Below are 19,635 nucleotides of genomic sequence, written 5' to 3'. Positions count from 1 at the left end.
CATTTTCACTAAACTTTTTTCCCCCTAAACTATTCCCGGCTTGTCTCTATATTACAAAACAATTGCCTGACTTATATATTTGCACCTATTAAAGCTGCATTAATTGACTTCGTTGACCGTGTGGGGCCAAAGAAACAAACTGAAAACATGACATCCCTGACGCGTTGTCACCTTATAACGTTGTTAATGTGGATGATACAGAACCATATAAGCATTCATCTGGATATGTGTTTCTTTCCACCTGATGAATCCATTATTCACCATCCAGTTTTGGTCCCCGGCAAATCCTGAGAAAAGAAATCTGGGGCAGCTAGTTTATAGGTAGGTTTATAGTGGTATTTAATTTGTCCGTTTACTGGCATTTTATTTACCTTTTTTGCTCATTGTTTTCTTATATGATTAAAAAAAATTTTGTTTTTTTTGTTTTTGCAAAACTTTTTTGATAAGTGCAACCTAATATCAAAAAACAGCTTTCTGCTGCTGCTGGAAACATGGCTGAGGAGTGCAGAATTCGCAGGCCAAAAAGCCAAAAACAATAAGCTAAAAGAGGCTAAAGGCTCTGTAGAGCTGAGAGCAACTGCAGTGTTGGATGATAATCCTTTGTGGGCAACCCCTTTCACATTACACATCGTAATTTGATCCACTGTTAATAACAAATAAAACTTAGCAGCTACAGGTAAATTTCCAGAAATATAGTGTTATTCTCATATTCATAAGTATGTTTAGAATTATTTTACCTAGACCTCAGGAATTCACATTTCCTATTTGGTTAAAAAGGAAAACCCTAGTTGTTGCAGAATCGCAAGAGGACACTAATGCATAATTTTTCAAGATCTTAGGGGAACAAAACAGCTAATTATAGTGTGAAGCATTTGGCCAGCTGTGAGGGCTGTTTCCAACTTGGGCTCAGACTTCACAGAGAGACAGATGCAAACAGAGAAGCAGTAATAACATGTTACTCTACCTCTCCCTGTTGAACTTGAGAGAATGCAGGATAGCTGGGATTTTTTGCCTCAGGTTCCACAGATGGATGCTGTCATCAGCTAAGGCACTCACCAGCGCCCCCTGTGGGAAGGGTCAGAAGCAGATGGGTTATCAGCATGCACATAGCAGCTTGTGGCTTAGTATGGGCTGTTTTATTTATCAACGTAGCTGTGAGGCCATCACCACAACTTGGAGTGATTCATGGCCTATAAACAACATGGAAAGACAGATGCAGGGGACTGACAGGGCGTGAATGGGTGAGGAGGAGGAGGAGGAGGAGAGAAAATCAAACAAGTAAACAAGGGACATGTAATGACAACAAACCTCGTTGATCAGGAACTGGAGCTGGATGACAGCCGCACCGCTCTCATGCTGACAGTAGCACTCCACACCGGCACGGCCAAAGCTAAAAGGCGGCTCAGTCAAAGAAAACTGGACAGCTGCCGGTAAAGTTCATGCAGAAATGTGGGGAAAACACTTCCAACATACTGTAGATTATCGGATACAGTAATACTGAACAATGTGAATTTAAATAACTGCTTATTGATCCCTTTCTGAAGTTATTTTCTACCGTAGATGTATTCGTATCAAAAACATACAAAAAGGTTCCCAAGCTCTTCATTTTTTATAAACAAATGTAAGTTGGCATTTCTAGTTTACATTCCTAAACAGGCCCCGGCAGGAACGTAAAACAAATTAAAGTTTTGAGTTATAAATAAAATCAGTGGGCCTTGTCTTCCTTATTTATTCACATGCGTCAGCCAATATGACGGCAGCATGATTTACTTAACTCTAACCTCTCTCTATTAGACTGTTAAGTTCAGGTCAGAGGATCTCTGCCTGCTAAATCTATCCATTCAAAAACAGCCGGGTCAGCCATTCAGCCACCAGTAGATGTCAGCCTTCAATATGAACCAAAATGATTGCATCAGTGGCAAAAAAGGAGACTGTGGACACAGTGGAGCACCGCCACGTAGGCACCAGGACTGTTATGTTTCCCATGAAAACCTCCAAATACTTTCACAAACTGCGCAGAAATGAGAAGCACAGAGAGGAAAAGGCTGTCCATTTCAACCGGCCTGTAATCACTTTCACACAGAGTATGTGCATAGAGTCATGCACACCCGCACAAAAGAAGAAGGAAACCGCACAAGATCTAATCATAGAGGCAGTCTCTAGAAGGATGGATTGGCCACAAAGACAAAAAGATGCCGTTTCTCATACTCTTAATGTGATCATGCTGAAGAAAAGCTCCAAAGAGAGACAGCTGTGGTCACTATCTTTGTCCATTTTGAGCTGACACAGCATAGTATGTCTCAACAGGATTAACCCAGTTGTGATCAAACAATCCCTCAGTGCCTTAAACAAACTAAGGTGGGGTTTTAGGAGCCTGTTTCAGGACAGGCACAACAGTGGGCATCACTTCTGCAGAAGGATGGAGGCAAACACAGACTTTCAGACTTTAAGCCGGCGCCAGCCGAAGGCTGTTGGCAACTGAACTCATATTCACCCCCGACCTTTCTGTCCAGTTTCAGCTCCTGGCCCCGCAAGTTCTGTACAACATTTGTCAGAATTATTAACGGATATCATGTCTCCCTAGGTCCACAATGGAGGAGGAAGAGTCATTAAGTCTGTTTCATAGCCTCTGGTCGTGCATAAATAAGAACAGAGCAGAACTCTAAAGAGCAAAAATGTTAATCTGTAACACTGTTGTGTGTTCTTCATATTGCTAACATCAAGTAGGATCACTTCAACAGCCTTGTTACTGTGGATACAAGGTACTGTTACAGCCCGATCCTCTTTCTGTGTGCATCAACCCATCAGTGTAAGTAAATGTAAAGTTGTCTAGAGTCTGAACTGCTTCTGCTGCAATGTAGGTTAATGGTACTGCTGAGACACGCTACCTTCTAGGCTGGCAGGAAATTACTAAGATGTACCTCAAAACAAGATTCTATGACTGTGGTGAGCAAGTAGAGCATTCTGTTGGAACTTCCTTTCATGCTTCATGATCAAAACCTTTACTGTGCTCATGTAAGCCACAGGTGCGAACTTCGTAGTCTGTCAGCCGAGACTACTTGTGACAATATATAGTATAACATAATATAATTTCATTAGTTGATATTAAGCTTCTGGGATAGCGTGAGCACAGGAAGCTGAGTCACACTGCTCAAATGTGACTTTGCATGTAACAAAAACATCCTGTGGTGTGGGAAACAAAAAGTATAAAAAAAATAAAATAGTCATGTCATCATCTGCCGGTCATATGGTTGGATAAGCATGAAATATGCCTACTCCTTTTAAAGTTTAAACAATTAGTGACAATTAATCACTCAGTCAAACCTCAAGGACATTAATTGGCATCAATTTTTTAAAGTCATTTTCAAGCCAAAATGTTTAATGGTCATTGGTTCTACCTTTTCAAATGTGGAGATTTGCTGCTTTTTTTGTTTTCCACAATTGTAAACTGAATAACTTCAGGTTTCAGGACTGTTAGACAAAACAAGCAATTTGAATACAATCAACATGCGCTCTGGGAGACTGCTTTTTTTTTTTTTTTTTACTATTTTTATAATGCTTTATTTATCAAACAATTTCTGGGAACTGAGAAAATAATGTATATATTATATTATAGATAATGAAAATATCAGTTATTTGTAGCTCTACATTCCATGTGCCATGTATTATCTATTACACATACTGTAGTCCAACTCTGCTAAATTTTGATTTTTTTTTTTAATCAATAACAAATATTGAACATGTTGCTCTCTCAACATTTACAAGGATATCCACTTCATGCCTAAGAGTTAAAGATATAAAAAAAGTTACACAACTCGAACTACCCCCCCCCCATACACACACCAAACCACCACCACCACCACCACCACCACGGTTCACTATAACATTTCAACATCACCAGTGGTTTCTGGTGTAGTCAACTGATAATCATCAGGGCAGGAAGTCATCTTAATCATGCTATCTTACAAATGAAAGATAGAAAATGTTCTCTGCAGCCCTTCTAAAAGTCTAGGTTAAGAAATGCTTGTCCCAAAAGAAGAAGAGGAAGTACCTCTGCATTGGAAGTTCATCAAAACAAACAACTGACTTCCAGCATGACCAGTCAAACTTGTGAAATATTTCCAATGTTGCACAAAATTTGGACATTACTTTAAAATACATAATTACAACATTTAATTTACAAGAAAAGATGATATTTTTTACTGTCACCACACTTCCAAATTATTTTTAATCGCTAAAAAACCCAGGGCAAGATTGCTCTGTAATGGCCAAAATTTGAGGGCGTGTGCATTTGAAAGAGCAGGGAACTGTCTAAGGTAACACACTGATTAAAACACTGTAATAGAGACACATCTTGTAAAAGCAGACATTTATTGCTTGTAGACACCTCATTGAGCTTATGTCTACTTAGCTGTGGCAGCGTTTCCAAACTCCAGGGGCAATGAGGTGGATCAATACAGCCTGTCCTTTGATAAATGGACCAATTGCCCGAATGACAGTAATCCCATCAGCTCCACCTTGTGCATTAAGACAACATGGAAGCGGTGTGTATTCTCTGGGAGTTGCCCTGTAAACGCGATGCTCTCTTAATCTGGAGAGTGGATAAAGACGAGGATGGAGCCACTTCTAATGAAAATCTAAATAAAGCAGATGGGCCTCCCAAGCAGGATATCAGCACAAAGGGAAACCCTGTGTTTATACACAAATAGGCCAACCCTGAAGACAAGTTTCGAACTGCATAACCTGGATATGACCAGACTATCACATGCAGCATTTGATAGTCTAGCATGCAGGGGCAGTTCTGTTGCTGTGAGTCATGGAAGCTGCTTGGTTTGCTGTAAAAACAAATGTTTATCCCTGAACACAAACAAATACAAAACTGACTCCCAACTGCCCAAGGGGCCACACATTGCTCTAGCAGCTTGATTGTGTGTGTGTGTGTGTTGTGCAAGCCGAGTGATGTTTGCAGCAAATATGAAGTGGCATCCTGGCACAGACTGGGCAGCACAGTTGATGAGGTTGGCTCCACGGCATATGGCGTAGGAGCTGTTCATGCTACTGCAGAGATACCACTAATGAGCCTTGGTGCTCCAGGAGAACGAGGCTGCCGGCTGCACAGAAACACATCCTAGCTAGTGTCTACCTCTGAGCCTTCCAATTCCCTCTGTGTGGTATGGATTTTCTTTTTTGTCGTGCTGGATGACAGGAGGCAAAGACAGGTCACTTACTGCTCCGAATTCCCCAGACTTTGTGGAATGCTGGAGGGTGGCTTGGTCATATGACATGTGCGGAAAGGATGTCAGGAAGTTAGACATGGTGGGTCTACTGTGAGCTGTTATGTTTGTGCGTGTGTGTGCATGAGGGGGAGGAGGATGTAAAAAAAAAAAAAAAAAAAAACCCGCTGGAATCATCCAAGCTTTACTTTCCTTGTGGGGCTCTCTTCATTTTCATTTTCCCGTGAAAAGAAATAAAGGATACAGCCTCAAAGCTCCAGTCTGAGTCCCGACGGCCAAGATTTTCTGCACGGGGTCAAAAGCCATTGAGGATGGTTGATAGGGGAAGCCATGACGCACAGTCTGCAGGAAAGAACAGAATTTATATTAGACCTCCAGTCAGCTAATCAATCATCCACTACACAGTCAAGCTGGACAAAAAACACTATCATAATCTCCTAGAAATGCAATCCATCAATGCGGAAAATTAGTCTCGTTATCAAAATAAATTACATGAATCATAAACATTAGCGTGAATGGGGACTGGAATTTTTTTCTGTTATCCGCCTGACGTGTGCAGGCTCAGTCCTGTAAAAACATCAGCAATATATTAATCTTATCGATCCTAAGGATTACATTTGCACTTCATTACCGGGATCTTGCAGTGCCACAGCCACCAAAATGTTATCATCATCAGGAATCTATAACTCAATTGTTTGCGGGTTGGAAACCTTGCCCAGCCATCCATGAGCTCTGCACTGATTGCAGCAGGGTTATGTAACAGGTAATGCCATGGCCCTGTAACCTGGGGGACCTGACCTGTTCTGCTCCCAGCTGGGGCAGAAGCTGGTGAGCTGGCTCTCCGAAATGTTCAACACATTTCACACAAGCGAAACCTCTCCATCCAGACCTAACAGGCTAGATCATTACACCGTGCATGACTCAAAATTAGTTTGGGCAAACAGTGAAGCTGGGATTTAAAGGATAGCTTCACATTTTTCTAAGTCATTCTTAAAACAAAACTCAGGGGCTGATATGTACAATGAACCAGATGGTCAATGTAATCATTCCTCCTGTTCAAATTGGTCCTGAAGAGATTCCTTCTTAACACGATTGTAATGGAAGTGATGGAGGATAAAATCCACAGTCCTCGTTGGATGTTAAATTGCATGCAAGTTTACCTGAAGCTAATATGAGCTGGACAAAGGAGGTGGATATTAACAAAGTTACAGAGTTTTTAGTACGAAATGGCATTATATACACTTTATAGACAGTTAGCTAGTTTAATCCACCTGCTCCCAACCTCACTATCTGGTGAAACGGCTAACAACTCGTAGTCATTTCAAATGACACAGGGCCCCAGATACGCACTGCCTTTTTGTAAGAGGTCACAAGCCAAACAGGTCAGATACCACTGGTTTTATCTTTAACAATGTGTGTGTACTGTATTTGATAAGCTTATCATACTTTTCTTTATGTAAAAAAGTAATCTGAAAAGTAACTGGTAACTATGGCCGTCAAATAAATAGTAGCAGTAGTAGAATTAAAAGTGAAACATTTCCCTCTGAATTGTAGATTGTCATGCTGCATAAAAAGGAAATACTTAAATACAGTACTTGAGTAAATTTACTTAGTTACTTTCCATCACACAGGACGACACGGCATTGCTTAGTTACTTTCTGTTACACAGAACAAAACTGCATTGCATTGAAACCATGGACAGGACCGGAGCCCTCCACGGCCAGAACGGACGGTCATCACAGCAAAACCGAAAACTCTTCCGATGTACATTTGGACCTGTGCGGGTGCTAGACTTGAAAACACGTCAACCTATCCTTCAACGCCAAATCTCTTCCCTGACAAACTGCAGGCAGCTGATGAGATTACAGTGGCGATGAAAAAAAAAAAAAACAGTGACTTGAGGCGACGATTCAGTGCAACGCAAACAGCCGCGGATGGTGCTAAGGCAGCCTGGCCAAGCAAGGCGGCCAATGGTTAGATATTATTCCTTGCTCATGTCACCGTGGCCACAACAAGCACTTCAACACCTGGACTACAATTCCGGTGCCTTTTCGGTGTGTAAGCGTACACTCAAGTCATTATACGTCGCGCCGAGCAGCGCTGATAGAAAATGAAATATGAAAACAACGCCAGTGTTTGGTCACGCCGGTGTCATCTGACTGTCAGTGTGCGAGGACGGTCCGGTAATGTAAGCCGCTATTAACGGGAACCCACCTTGCAAAGCTGAAAATGCTCCGACTGGAGAGTCTCCTGGACAGCATCGTTTTCCCTGGGAGCACCCGGCTGAGCGGCGGCGGACGAGGAGGAGGACGTCGCTGTCAAGCCGTCCAGCACCTTCCGAATGTTAAACTTCTTCATTTTCCTCCGGTACGGACGCGACGGTTGAAAAGACGGATCGAGCCAGCTACCATATATTGGATAGAGAGGGGGTAGCTGCTAGCTAGTTAGCCGAAATAACGCACAGTTAATATCTTTCTGTATACATCTCACATGTTACGGAGGGTGTTGCCAGCGCACTACCCGAAAGCACCCTAGTGAGGAACATGGATTTAGCGAGTCCTTTCCGACATAAGTGTCAATCCGCCATTTAGGTGGCCAGCTTTGGCGTTATTCGATCGGGATCGGTCGTTTCCGTGAGCTGTTTCCCCCAGCAGCCAGGGCTCAGCGGGTAGCAAGCTGGCTACGGAAACGCAGTGAACTGCAGCGGGGACTGAGTCTGCGCCGCGCGGTCACCCGGATGCAGGGCTGGCGTTACAGTGTATTTTGTGACCTGTCAAACTGCGTGACCTCGATAGGCGGTTTTCAGCTAACTTATGTTTTAACGGGAACTGAACTCTGTATGTTGACAGCTGTGGAAAAAAAAAAAAAAAATCGTGAATTGATGGCAACCCGAAGAGGCCATTACGCTTATGGAGTCCCCTGGACAGATGTTAAGAGTGTCAACCCAGAAACAGGATATAAGAACATAATGTTAAAATTACAAAGTTGCTGAGATCATTTATAAGCACGCAGAGAAAAAAAAAATTAAAAGAAGAGATTCATGTTTTTTTTTAAAAAGGACACCATTATAACCTACGACATTTTCAGTTAAAACATGCAACACAGATGCACATAATACACGGAATGAAAAGAAATGGGGAATATTAATGTTAATTGACAGAAATATGGACTGAATAGAACAACATTTTGCTGCAGTATTAGGCACTAATGAAACATGCAAAGCAAAAGTGCAGACATATACTGTATACTGTATATGGTGGTGTATGGCACCCAGAAACCAACCAATACTAGAGCTGAAACGAGTAGCTGATTAATCAACTAGTCAGTCGACTGAAAATTAACCGGCAACAAGTTTGAGCAAGCAAAAATACCAAAAGTTCCTCTTCAAGACCGGTTATTCTTTTATCTTTCGTTACCACTGCAGTACAAGTATTTCAACGTGCAATATCTCATTCCGTCGGGTGGGAAATACAGTAATTATCAAAATGGACTGACACATGTGCTTAGATAAGGTAGGTCATTCTGTCTTGTGGAAAAAAAATATATAAAATAGGATCGTGCTCAAAATGAATGTTATAATAATGTATAATAATGGCAATCAAAACGTTTACATAATTTTTTTACTAATGGTTGTGTATTTTAATAGATTATTCCTCCTAGCTATCACTTGTAGCTCACTCGTCAACTAAATTTGTGACAGTGACATAAAACATAAACATAAAAAGTACAAGAAAACCATGTCATAATAACTTTTAGAAACACTTGATTTTGTCAAATCCCCAAAGACTTTTTCATAATCCCAAAATGTTGTTGCAACTATGAGCTCTGTGGCAAAATCATTGTAACTATGGTTTAAAAAAAGAAAGAAAGAAAGAAAAGAAAGGTACAGAGGAGTCTGGAGTTCACATTTTCAGTTTGTTTTGAGGCCCCCTGCTGGCTGAGGGGGTCCTGAACAGGTTAAGGCCTCAGTTTGGGGAAAGGGAGAAAAGCTGCCCTTGTGACAACTAACAAAGCCTAAAAATCTATAAAATAATAATGCAAGAGCAGTGAGAGAAAAATGCTCTAGATGTCGTTTGGAGCCATTAAAATTGGTGCATGTTAGTATTCCCATGCATAGTCCTCTTCAAAATCTAAAGATCTTTCCCGCAGAAACTTGATAGGAGTGTAGACCTTTTGTAAATGGTTAAATTACCAATTCAGGATCAAATCTATTGTGTGTGCATGGAAAATAGGCCTTGTTCCCCAAGGAGAAAAAAACGAGGTTATTTTACCTCCACAGAGAATTGCAAAACTAGAATATCTGGTTAGATAAAGAACCAGAAAATCTGGTTGAATCATGACCTTTGTCATCTGTCATTTTAGGAAGTCCATATTTTTTTCCTGGCTGACATTTCTTTACTGATTCAGGAACTGTCAGGAATTAAGCAGCACTCCTTGAATAACACATCTGAAGAAGGGATGTGGAACAGATGTAAGATAACACACTATGTGGGTTAATCCCAACAGTGTTTTATAATGAAGTTAAGCACATGACATTTAGATTAATACACATTATTTACTCTGTGACAGTTTTTGTGCCACATAGATTTAAGGTGGAGGATTTTTTTTTTTTTGTAATATCTTTGAAGTAAAATGTTTTAGCTGATGAATTTGCATCTTGTAAAATGTTTTAGAATGACAAAAATATTTTCTCTTTACAAACCCAACACCATATTTGTACTGTTGCATATTTCAGTTGACATGTGGTTAACCTGTAAATACTAGGCTGAAATAATTTTAGAAAGTTTTATTATAGTCATAAATGAACTGGTCTACAGAGTAAACTGACTCTAGTCTATGTTTAAAATCCACTTAGTCATGAATTTTAAAATAGACATATATGATACTGCATCTTGTGCTGCTTTATTCCAGGTATTCCCTCCATGTTTTGTCTTTATTTTGATCATATACCACATATAGAACATACTGTACCCTTACTGTATCTATGTTGAGGCAAAAATAATATCAACTTCAGTTTGTGTGGTTCATATTATAAGTTATGACAAAAGAAACACGAACAACATTCATATACACACAGGCCAAAAAAGAAAAAAAATAATTTTAAGGTCCAAGGCCATAGTTACTACTGAGTACACCAAGGTCATGACCTAGATATATACACTGTATATACATATTTTTTGTAGGCATGTCCTCAATATCATTTCAGGGACACTGATGGTTTTAACGTTCTGAGGAGTAGTTTATAATCTACAATTGGACATAATCTACCATACTGGGTTTTTTAAATCTTGCTCAGATCAACTATTACTGTCAGAATATTAGGGTGGGTGGGGTTTCACTGGGGACTTTGAACTCCTGGCCTCGGTATTTCCAGAATCCTGACTAATCCTGCCCTAATAAGGTCAATATATCAAAATTCCGATCATATCTTTTTTGTCTTTTTTTGAATCGGTTGAAAATAACAATTCATGAATGCCAAATTTGATTAAATTCTGGGGTTTTCCCCTTTGATATTATAATGTCAATTTTGGAGCTCAATCCACCATTGTCCACCAGTGATGGAGAGTAACTAAGTAACCAAGTATAAAGAGTAGAGTAAACACACTGATCAGCCACAATATTATACCTCCTCTCCACTTTTTTCTTTTTTTTTTGCACTTTTACATTGTAGTATAATTGATTTTACTTAAGTAAGTAAGAACACTTCTTTCTCTCCTCTATTATAAACTCTTTTTCAGATTTGGAGGCAAAAAATGCACCCCGAGGCTTTCCTCGAGCACTTTTACTGTCTTTACACATGCATGTTTTGTACACTAGATGGCGGAGTCTACCAACGTTCTACCATCCTGCAATCTGAGCATTTTGTTGTGGCGTCCTTACAGCCAAAACTCAGCACCATGGACAGTGACACATGGATTCCTGCCCCTGAATGGTCTCCTTGATGGTACAGGATATGATCTGTTCTCAATAATCTGGTTCATTCACACTCTGCCATTTTTGCACACACTCATAATTTCTCATTTCATTGAAAGAGGGACTCAGGCACGTCAAAAGGGTCGTTCTAACACACAGAATGTCTGCGCAGTAAAATACCAGTCTGCCACTTATGTCTGGTTTTCACAGACAGCGGATACTTAATTAACACAGGCCCCTCATAAAATGGGTCACTCAAGACACAGTACGAGACCGAAAGAGGCACAGCAGGGTTACGTACAGTGCTTCACTCCTTATCAACCTATTCTCAAGCTTGACTAAACTGAAATTTTCATGCAAGCATGAATATATGAACAAAGCTGCCAGAGAAAGTGCACACTGGAGGGCGGGTAAAATAGGGCAATATCAATAATGCACAAGTAATGGGATCTGTTAGAGAGAGTGCGACTCCCACTCAGACTATCATATTTATAAACAACAAGTTAAGAGGTTGAGCTTATGTGTCCGATGTGAAAAAGTATCAGGCCCAGCCTCCCTGTTTGACTCCTGAATTTAGGTCTCTAGTATCTGGGGCAATTATCCATTATTAGCAGTTGTGTGTTATTTCTTACCTCATTTTCCCTCAGGCACAATTGCCACACGAGATAAACTACCTTCCTGGCGGTTATGTTGCAACTCGCTCGATCAGCAAAGTGTATAAATGCTGGTATAACAAAGCAGTATGGTTTTTTTTGTTTTTTTTACACGTAGACCATTCCAAGGTTAAATAACAACATTTACATGACACACCTGGATAGAGCCTGAATTTGCACAAAAGCTACTGTGTATAGGTACCCGGTGGCAAGATGTAGAGCAGTTCCCTAGATGCACAGCAAGGACACCGGAAAGTAAAACTACAGGACAGCAAAGAATAGATCGGTGTGCAGAAATAGCGTAGAGTAATACACAACATGCCAGTGAACATGAAAGACAAGGTTTCATTCTCCCCAAATATCTGAAAGACAATGCATTGGATTATATCTCTTACTAAGTGATGAGTAAATAAATTGCATCTTAAAATTCACATTATTTGCATTTACAGCCCATTGCTTCAGAAATGAAGATTTATTTGGCGCGGATGCACAAAGTTTAACTTGAGGATTTTTACTAGTGTACGATCTTCAATTCCTATGTACTGCAATGTGTAAAAATCCTTCTGCTTCATTAAAGCACAAAAGGTTCAAAAGCCTGGGTTAAACATGACAATTTCTACAACAACATCTGGCTCCACTCTTGTTGCACCTGACAGAGTTCAATGAATGAACACAATCCTCCAGACAATAACGATAATAATCAGAGCGTAAACATGTACATATGATTTTAGATGAGAACCAATATGGCAAGTAAGGGGCTGTCATGAAAATAAATAAATAGTTTTGGAGCTTAATGTAAATTATAATTGACTGGCCTTGGAGCATGAAAAACAGAACTGCACACACACCCTCTAGGGAGTGTAACAGACGTGAATAATTTCACTCAGCAACTAATGTCATGTGTCAGGCTTTGCTGGTACTTCTAAATTAGCGACCACAGTAGAAATTGGGACACAGAGTAATACATTTAATTTGCACTGGTTTAACAGTGATGCAATCTAACTAAAAGTACTTTTGCGCAATTACTGTAATTAAGTACAATTCTGAGGGACTTGCCCTTTACTCGAGTATTTCCAAAATATTCTACTTAATCCTTGAACTTCACTGCAGTTCAGAGGCACAAGTTCTACTTTGTTCTCCACTGCATTTACTGCACTGCTACTGTTACTTTGCGTGTTGAGACTGTACATACTAAACCTACTACACATTGTTTAAAGTGATTAAAATCACTTCCTCAACCAACTACAGCACTGAAATGCTGCCTACACACTAATTCTCCAATACTTATTACTAATATAATACCTAATGATACAACACTGTCAGGCGTCCCGTTTCTGCATAATGAGTACTTTTAGTTTTCATACAAGTACATTTTCAGGATAATTTCTCTGTGCTTACACTTAATAATAGTTCAAATCTGAATACAGGGCTTTTACTTGTAGTTGAGTCATTTTACATTGTTGTATTGCTACTTATACTCATGTTAATGATCTGAAAGCTTTTTTCACCACTACTTGTGGTCAGTAATACAAAAAAAAAAAAAAAATCATGATCAGAAGTCAGTAAATGCCTGATACTCCAACTCTGTTTGTCTCTGCATCAACATATCTAGATGTTACCAAGGCAGCAATCCCGAAATTCAATCGTGTCATGGTTGCCTCGCTTTTGCGGGGAAAAAAAGGCATCAGAATATTGTGTCTTTTGTAATGTGTTGTCTATCAATGAGTGTAACAGTCATACAGTAATTCTTTTCTGCCCCCTTCATCTTAGCGCACTCTCTAACACAGACCTCTCTGTGCAGCAGTGTGGTACATTTTCACATATTTCCTCCCTCCCCTAAAATCAGGTCATGCTGATAGCTTTTCTCCGCTATTGGCCATATCAAGCCGGGCTGCAATGCTTATGCATGGGTCTTAGCTCATCTCGCTGTGAAGTGATTAACAGATAATTATATGCATGGGTTGCATAACAGACAAGTAACTCTTGGACCTGGGATTGAAAAGTTTGCCATTTAATGAGGAATATTTGACAGCTTGAAACCCCAAAATGTTTGTGGATAATTTTTTTCTCTCTCCTGCTGTGTCTGTGGTTCGATAAAATGTCAGTTGTGACTGTTTCACAGTTTCTGGCCTCTCATTATAGTAGGTCAATCACCAGCACGTCTTGGTTGCACGGGGAGTGCCACAGATATTTCCCAGCGGGATGTGTGTCATGCTGATCTGTTTATTAACCTGATTGTATCAGTGGATCATCAGCGAAATGAGCTCAGTCGTCCCCACAGAGGTGTTTATGAGGCAGCCCACACAATCCACACAATATTGGGAAAACTGGCAAAGCAGAAATACGGATATAAAGTTACTGACTATGTAACACAGGCTCACAGGCTTTCTGAAATACTAGCTTCAGTGTGGTGGCTGTGGATTCGTGACTTGGTATCAAATCAGGTCTTGTTAGAACGTTTAACCACTGGCAGCCTTTGTTTGCCTCTTTGCCTTGGAGCCTTCGCCTCCAGCAGCACAATGACGGTCTCTGGCTCTCCCCGGGAGCCTGGCTCACTTTGATCCTGTCCCAGTGGTGCTCTTCATTGGACAGCCCAGTGTCACACAGCGCCATTTGTTTGACAAGGAAGGCACCTGCCTCATCAATATTTATGTTGTCCTATAAATGGTACGGGAGGATATGATTTAGAACATTGTGTATGCATCTGTTGAGTAAAGTGTTTTGCTCGGTGTTTTAACCTTGGCTGCGAGTTGTTCCTTTGTGTTAATATTTGAAAACGTTTTATGAGCAGGCCGTATGGCTGTAGTGTTGAAGTTCACACATACAGCATAGTATAACCTCATACGATTCTAATTGTGAGCCACATGACCCGTTGATAGCTTTACTCAGGCAGAATGCAGCTTCAGTGCTGCAAAGTAAAATTTGTCAAAGGCAAACGCCAACAAACAGGCAAACAAATATAGGAGTAATTCAATAGGTCAATTAGTCAACCAATCAGTGGTTGATTAAAACCTGAAGAGATGGGTAAGAGAGTATGAAGTTTACATTATTAAACAGAACCTTTTAACTTTGAAAAAAATGCAGTGCAGCTGACCAGCTTCCACTTTCAAAATAGCCAATAAGAGTGCAGCCTCACTTATATTTACATTTTTGCCCCATTGAACACTATGTACCTCCATATTTGGTGATTTTTGATTGTTTTTGGATAAAAAATCTACTTATTGAGGGTAAATAAACCATTTAAAACCCCACTGAATGATCAGGAAAATGCACTGCAAAACAGGGTTGTGTTCCTGAGATGACGTTTTGGAGATAAATGGTCTTCATAGGACATGAATTAAATGGTAAAACGTGGTGTAACAGTAGCACAGGTAGAGAAGGGTCATAAAGTGACTCTGTAATGTCGATTATAACAGCAATATCTACCTAATGTTTGCTATCATTAGCTTACATTAGCCATCATAAGATGCTGGTCATACCAGACCAAGTATCTGGCTAGAGCAAAACTGCTGAGGGCATTAAATCGAGCAAGGGTGCATATTAATGCTTATAAATTTAACTTTTCATGCTACAACAAGAATGAATGGAAAAAAGTAAGAGAAGATGCTTATATATGCTTATAAAGCTGTACCTAATCAAACATAACTCTTTTAATACATTTTTTTTTCTATCTATTGCACTTTATGTTGTTTATATTGTACTTTTACAATTTGTTTTTTGGTCTAATTATGTATAGGTCTGCTTTTTGTAGTAAGAAGTGTAAATATTAACACATCTTAATGTGTTAATATTTAATTGGCATAACTCTGAGGCCACATTTACCTGTTAGGGGTTCCTGGGGCAAGAAATTGCTGGTGCACCCATGTACATTTATCAAGGAATGTTAGTATACACTTATGTACAGTAATGAAGGTGTTAAAATTAGATTTTTATTAATTAGTAATATAGGACCTGCCCCGGTTAACATTGTACTGAAGTGTTGCAAATTCTCTTATACGTTTGTAATCAAATTACAAAAAGCCAAGTGATATCTGCATAGTGAACTGGGGGTTTTAAGGGGCCCCTATGGGTATGGGTTCTCGGGGCAGTTTCCCAATTGGATGGTAATTCAGTCTAGACTCTATGTTGAAATTAATTTACTAAAATAATCGTGACAGCACTGAAAAAAAAGGGAATTTTTGGCTCCTCTTGCCCCACTCAGGCTTGACTCAGCTAATAATGCCTCTGAGATATGTTTGCATATCCCTAACTATTACTCTAGACACATTTTCTTTTCCCATGGTAACTGTAATGCAACACACACCTTTGCAGAAGTCTCAAACCTGCCAACAAAGCTGTGGTCTTCACAGAAGCTGTCCAGAGAGGACACCAAGTCTACTTCCTTCCCTGTCATGCCACATTTGTTGGCCAGCAGGACAGCAGGGATCGGACGTCCACTGTCAAGACAGACTTTGCCATCCAGGTCTTGCTTCCACTATGAGGCAGCCCTCAGGGTGGAGCTGTGTGTAATGACCACTACTGCTCTCATTGCCCCTTTTTAGTACACTCTGCACATCTTCTTAAACCGCTCTTGGCCTTGAAAGAATAAAAAAATATGATTTGGAAAAAGGCTTGCAGTTTTTGGATTTGAATTTAAAGTTGCCCCAGACACGCAGAAAGTAGTGCTTCTGTTTATCATCTGTGATTTAAATTAGCATATCATATTCAACTGTTGCTTTAACATTATCTAACAAGTGAGAGACTAACAACAGCAATTTTCTGAAATAAAATGGTATGTTTCCATGGACACTGGTTAGGATTAAAATTAGATCTGCGAAAACACTGGGAAGGGCTGCACGTGTACTTGCTGCAGTTTTTAGGCATGAAAACACTCATCATACTGTAAGCTTATACAACAGTCATAGTCAAATCATAGCAGGATTTATCAGAGTTTGAAGGTCATTTTTGCAGATTTGAACTATAGTGTGACGAATCTGAAACTTCCGGAGACCACTAGGCAGACAGTAGTAACAACATAAGTAGTAGTAACATAAGAAGTAGAAAAAATGGGTTTAAAGTTGTGAGGCTGGCTGCCAATTGGCTTAACACATAGAAAGGTAGGTTGTTATGCCTTATTTATATAAATACATACCTTAAAAATATATATTTTCTTTGATGTTTTTTACAGTCTATAGTTCACAGGGATTAAATATACATATTTTACATATTATCTCTCCACCACTAATATTTGTATTAAGATCAATATTGTACATTAATTTAAAATTGAATATATTTAATGCGATTTAAAAGTAACAACCACCAAATCACATTACAACCGAGTCAAAAGCTGAGATGGCAGTCTGCTAGGTTGGCGTTTGCTGGGTTTTTATTCTGCATTACAATTGGATTTAGCTACTGTAAACAAATTCACCAAGATATGGGTTTATCAAAAGTGATGTGGGTCAACTGCAGATAACGGCCATGAGGAAACTATTAAGTACATTTTTTAGCTTTAGCTAAAGCTAGCCATGGCTAGCTAATCAACTAGCTTATATAACTACTTTGCTTTAGGCGTTCAGCCGGAGCACAGTCACTGCAGTTTGATTTTTGGCTCTGTTTTGTAGTTACAGCAAATTTTACATGCTGTTTTCACAGATATTACACATTTCTATGGCCATGTCATTTTATATGGTAAAACACTATAACTGTGTTTCGTGTTTTTGGAGCAAAGTCAACTCTAGCAGATGCTTTGTATCTTTCATCAAAGCGTATTTTTAACATAACGCAAGATAATGCTACTTTTTCCCGACGCCTAAATCTCCAATGACTAAAACTTTAGTTTGTCTGTGCACAGTGGCACTGAACGTCCTGCCATGTTGTGGTTGAGAAGCTGACACAGGTATTGAGACAGGTAACATAATTTTTACCTAACCCATGGCAAAACTAGGTCTACTTCATGTCCGGTTTTACAATAAATACATTGCAAAGATTTGAAATTATCTGCATTTAGAAGTCTAAAATCTTCTTGTTCCTCTCTTCTCGCTTTGAATTTCTCCCTTCAAACCAAAGCCATAAATCTCTGACCCTGCATTTAAAAGACTTGTCGTAGTAGGTGAGCCAAGAGCCTGGAGCCGCCTGACATTTCACCATGAAAAACAGGAGACAAAAGCATAAAAAATATTTAATTTACTCCAATCAAACAAGTGTCCTTCAAATGCTCTACGGTAAATATTTGTCTAAAATGGTAGACGTAATTTATACTGTGTATATACTGTATCAGGCTGCAAATAGCTTATTCAGAGTATTAATAACAATAGCACTTTATCACATACGGTTTCAATAGGCTGTTAAAGTCTTAATATTTAGGAAATTGGTGTACACAGCCAATCAAACAATATAAGCATACACAGCTAATGAGTTCTTTCTAATGCATATAGATATCATCTGAATACCAAAATATGATACACAATTATACATTCACAAAACATATGTATATCATTTATCTTATACATAAATTTTATACAATTATGAAATCAGATGTCTAATTACAAAAGTTACAAATTTGAAATTAGTTTAACTTGCATTTCAAGACAATAGAAATTAGATAAATGTACAAAAGAAAAAAAATCTTAATGAAAATGTGGCACTTGAACATCCTCTGCTACATTCGTGATACAGTCAATGCACTTGCCTGGCAGTATTGTATCATTGAAAAGATAACGTTTAGTTTTGTTTTTTTGTGTGTGTTTAGTTTTTTTTTTTTTCAATAAGAATTCATGTTGACATGTCAACTTTTATATTCCCTCAAAGGAGAACATTTTTATTCTGTACTCCTAGCTCAAACAAGTAGTTTGATATTTAGGGAAATATGCTAAATTGCTCTTACCAAGATTTAGGTGATAGGATAGATACAACTCTTATGTCTGTACACTAAATGTGAAGCTACAGGCAGCAGGTTGTTAGCTTAGCTTAGCATAAGGACTGGCAAAAGGGGGAAACAACTAGCCTTGCTCTGTCCAAAGGTAATAAAATCCGCCTACCAGCAGCTCACAAATTCAAACGTTATAGCTTGTTTGTCTCCTGCGAAAACAGCAGTGTACAAACAACAATTGGTGGCGTTGTGAGAGGCAATGTGCCGGACTTTTTTTCGGCCCAGCCAAGAAACAGCCCCTGTAACTGCCCGTAAAACCCCAAATTGTGGTAAGTGGTCCTGATACAGTATTTGGGTTTTGTCACCTCAGGCAGGGCCAGGCTATCTGTTTCCTCGTTTCCAGTCTTTATGCTGAGCTAAGCTAATGCTTGCTAGCTGTAGCTTTATATTCACTGGACAGATTTGGGAGTGAAACCAATCTTCTCATCTAGTGCTCCGCAAGAAAGTGAATAAGCATGTTTCCCAAAATGTTAAACTTTGAACCTCTACATCTTTCTCTTCCTGATAAAGCACAAAACGCACAATTTGTAACACAAAACACATTTTCTTACAATATTATCAAATTGAATTGTTTTTCATTACATACAAACTATATTTACCATTGAGTTTCCCTGTTTATAATCAACAAACTGCTGCTTGTTCCCTCATATATATCAAATGATTGTATTTAAATGACATTAATTCATAAAAGTACAGACATACACAATCTTTGTTATCGGTCTCATACGAAGAAAACCTATTTTATCCTAAATGTATTTTACCATAGAAATATATGTTTTTAATAGGCAAATTCTTTCATCTAACATCTAAAAGAATTTTAAAATGTTGCGCCTGTTGTTCACCCTTATCATGTAAAAGCTATTAAGTTATAGAGTGAAAAATGACCACACAATGATTTTTTTCCTTATCATATACAGCACAAGTC

General features: G+C 39.1%; 1 protein-coding gene and 1 pseudogene across 5 annotated transcripts in view; both read right to left on the bottom strand.

Moving 5' to 3' along the window:
* stxbp5b (syntaxin binding protein 5b (tomosyn)) overlaps window positions 1-7,947 on the bottom strand; it is a 28,379-nt gene extending 20,432 nt beyond the window's left edge. For 4 of the 5 annotated variants that reach the window (XM_040136569.1, XM_040136570.1, XM_040136571.1 and 1 more), the window contains exons 1-4: window positions 7,449-7,946; window positions 5,479-5,576; window positions 1,309-1,390; window positions 965-1,065 (exon numbers count right to left, since the gene is read on the bottom strand). In XM_040136569.1, coding sequence (XP_039992503.1) covers window positions 965-1,065; window positions 1,309-1,390; window positions 5,479-5,576; window positions 7,449-7,592 — 425 coding nt within the window. In that variant the 5' untranslated portion in view covers window positions 7,593-7,946. Of the gene's footprint in view, window positions 1-964; window positions 1,066-1,308; window positions 1,391-5,478; window positions 5,577-7,448 lie in introns of all 5 variants that reach the window. The other variant, XM_040136567.1, reaches the window with a different exon arrangement.
* A 6,208-nt stretch (window positions 7,948-14,155) lies between these two features.
* On the bottom strand, window positions 14,156-17,654 carry LOC120795479 (annotated as a pseudogene).
* Window positions 17,655-19,635: the final 1,981 nt, after the last annotated feature.

The sequence above is a fragment of the Xiphias gladius genome, chromosome 10 (assembly GCF_016859285.1).
Source record: "Xiphias gladius isolate SHS-SW01 ecotype Sanya breed wild chromosome 10, ASM1685928v1, whole genome shotgun sequence".
Classification (NCBI taxonomy): Eukaryota; Metazoa; Chordata; class Actinopteri; order Istiophoriformes; family Xiphiidae; genus Xiphias; species Xiphias gladius.
This window is presented reverse-complemented; position numbering and strand designations above follow the sequence as displayed.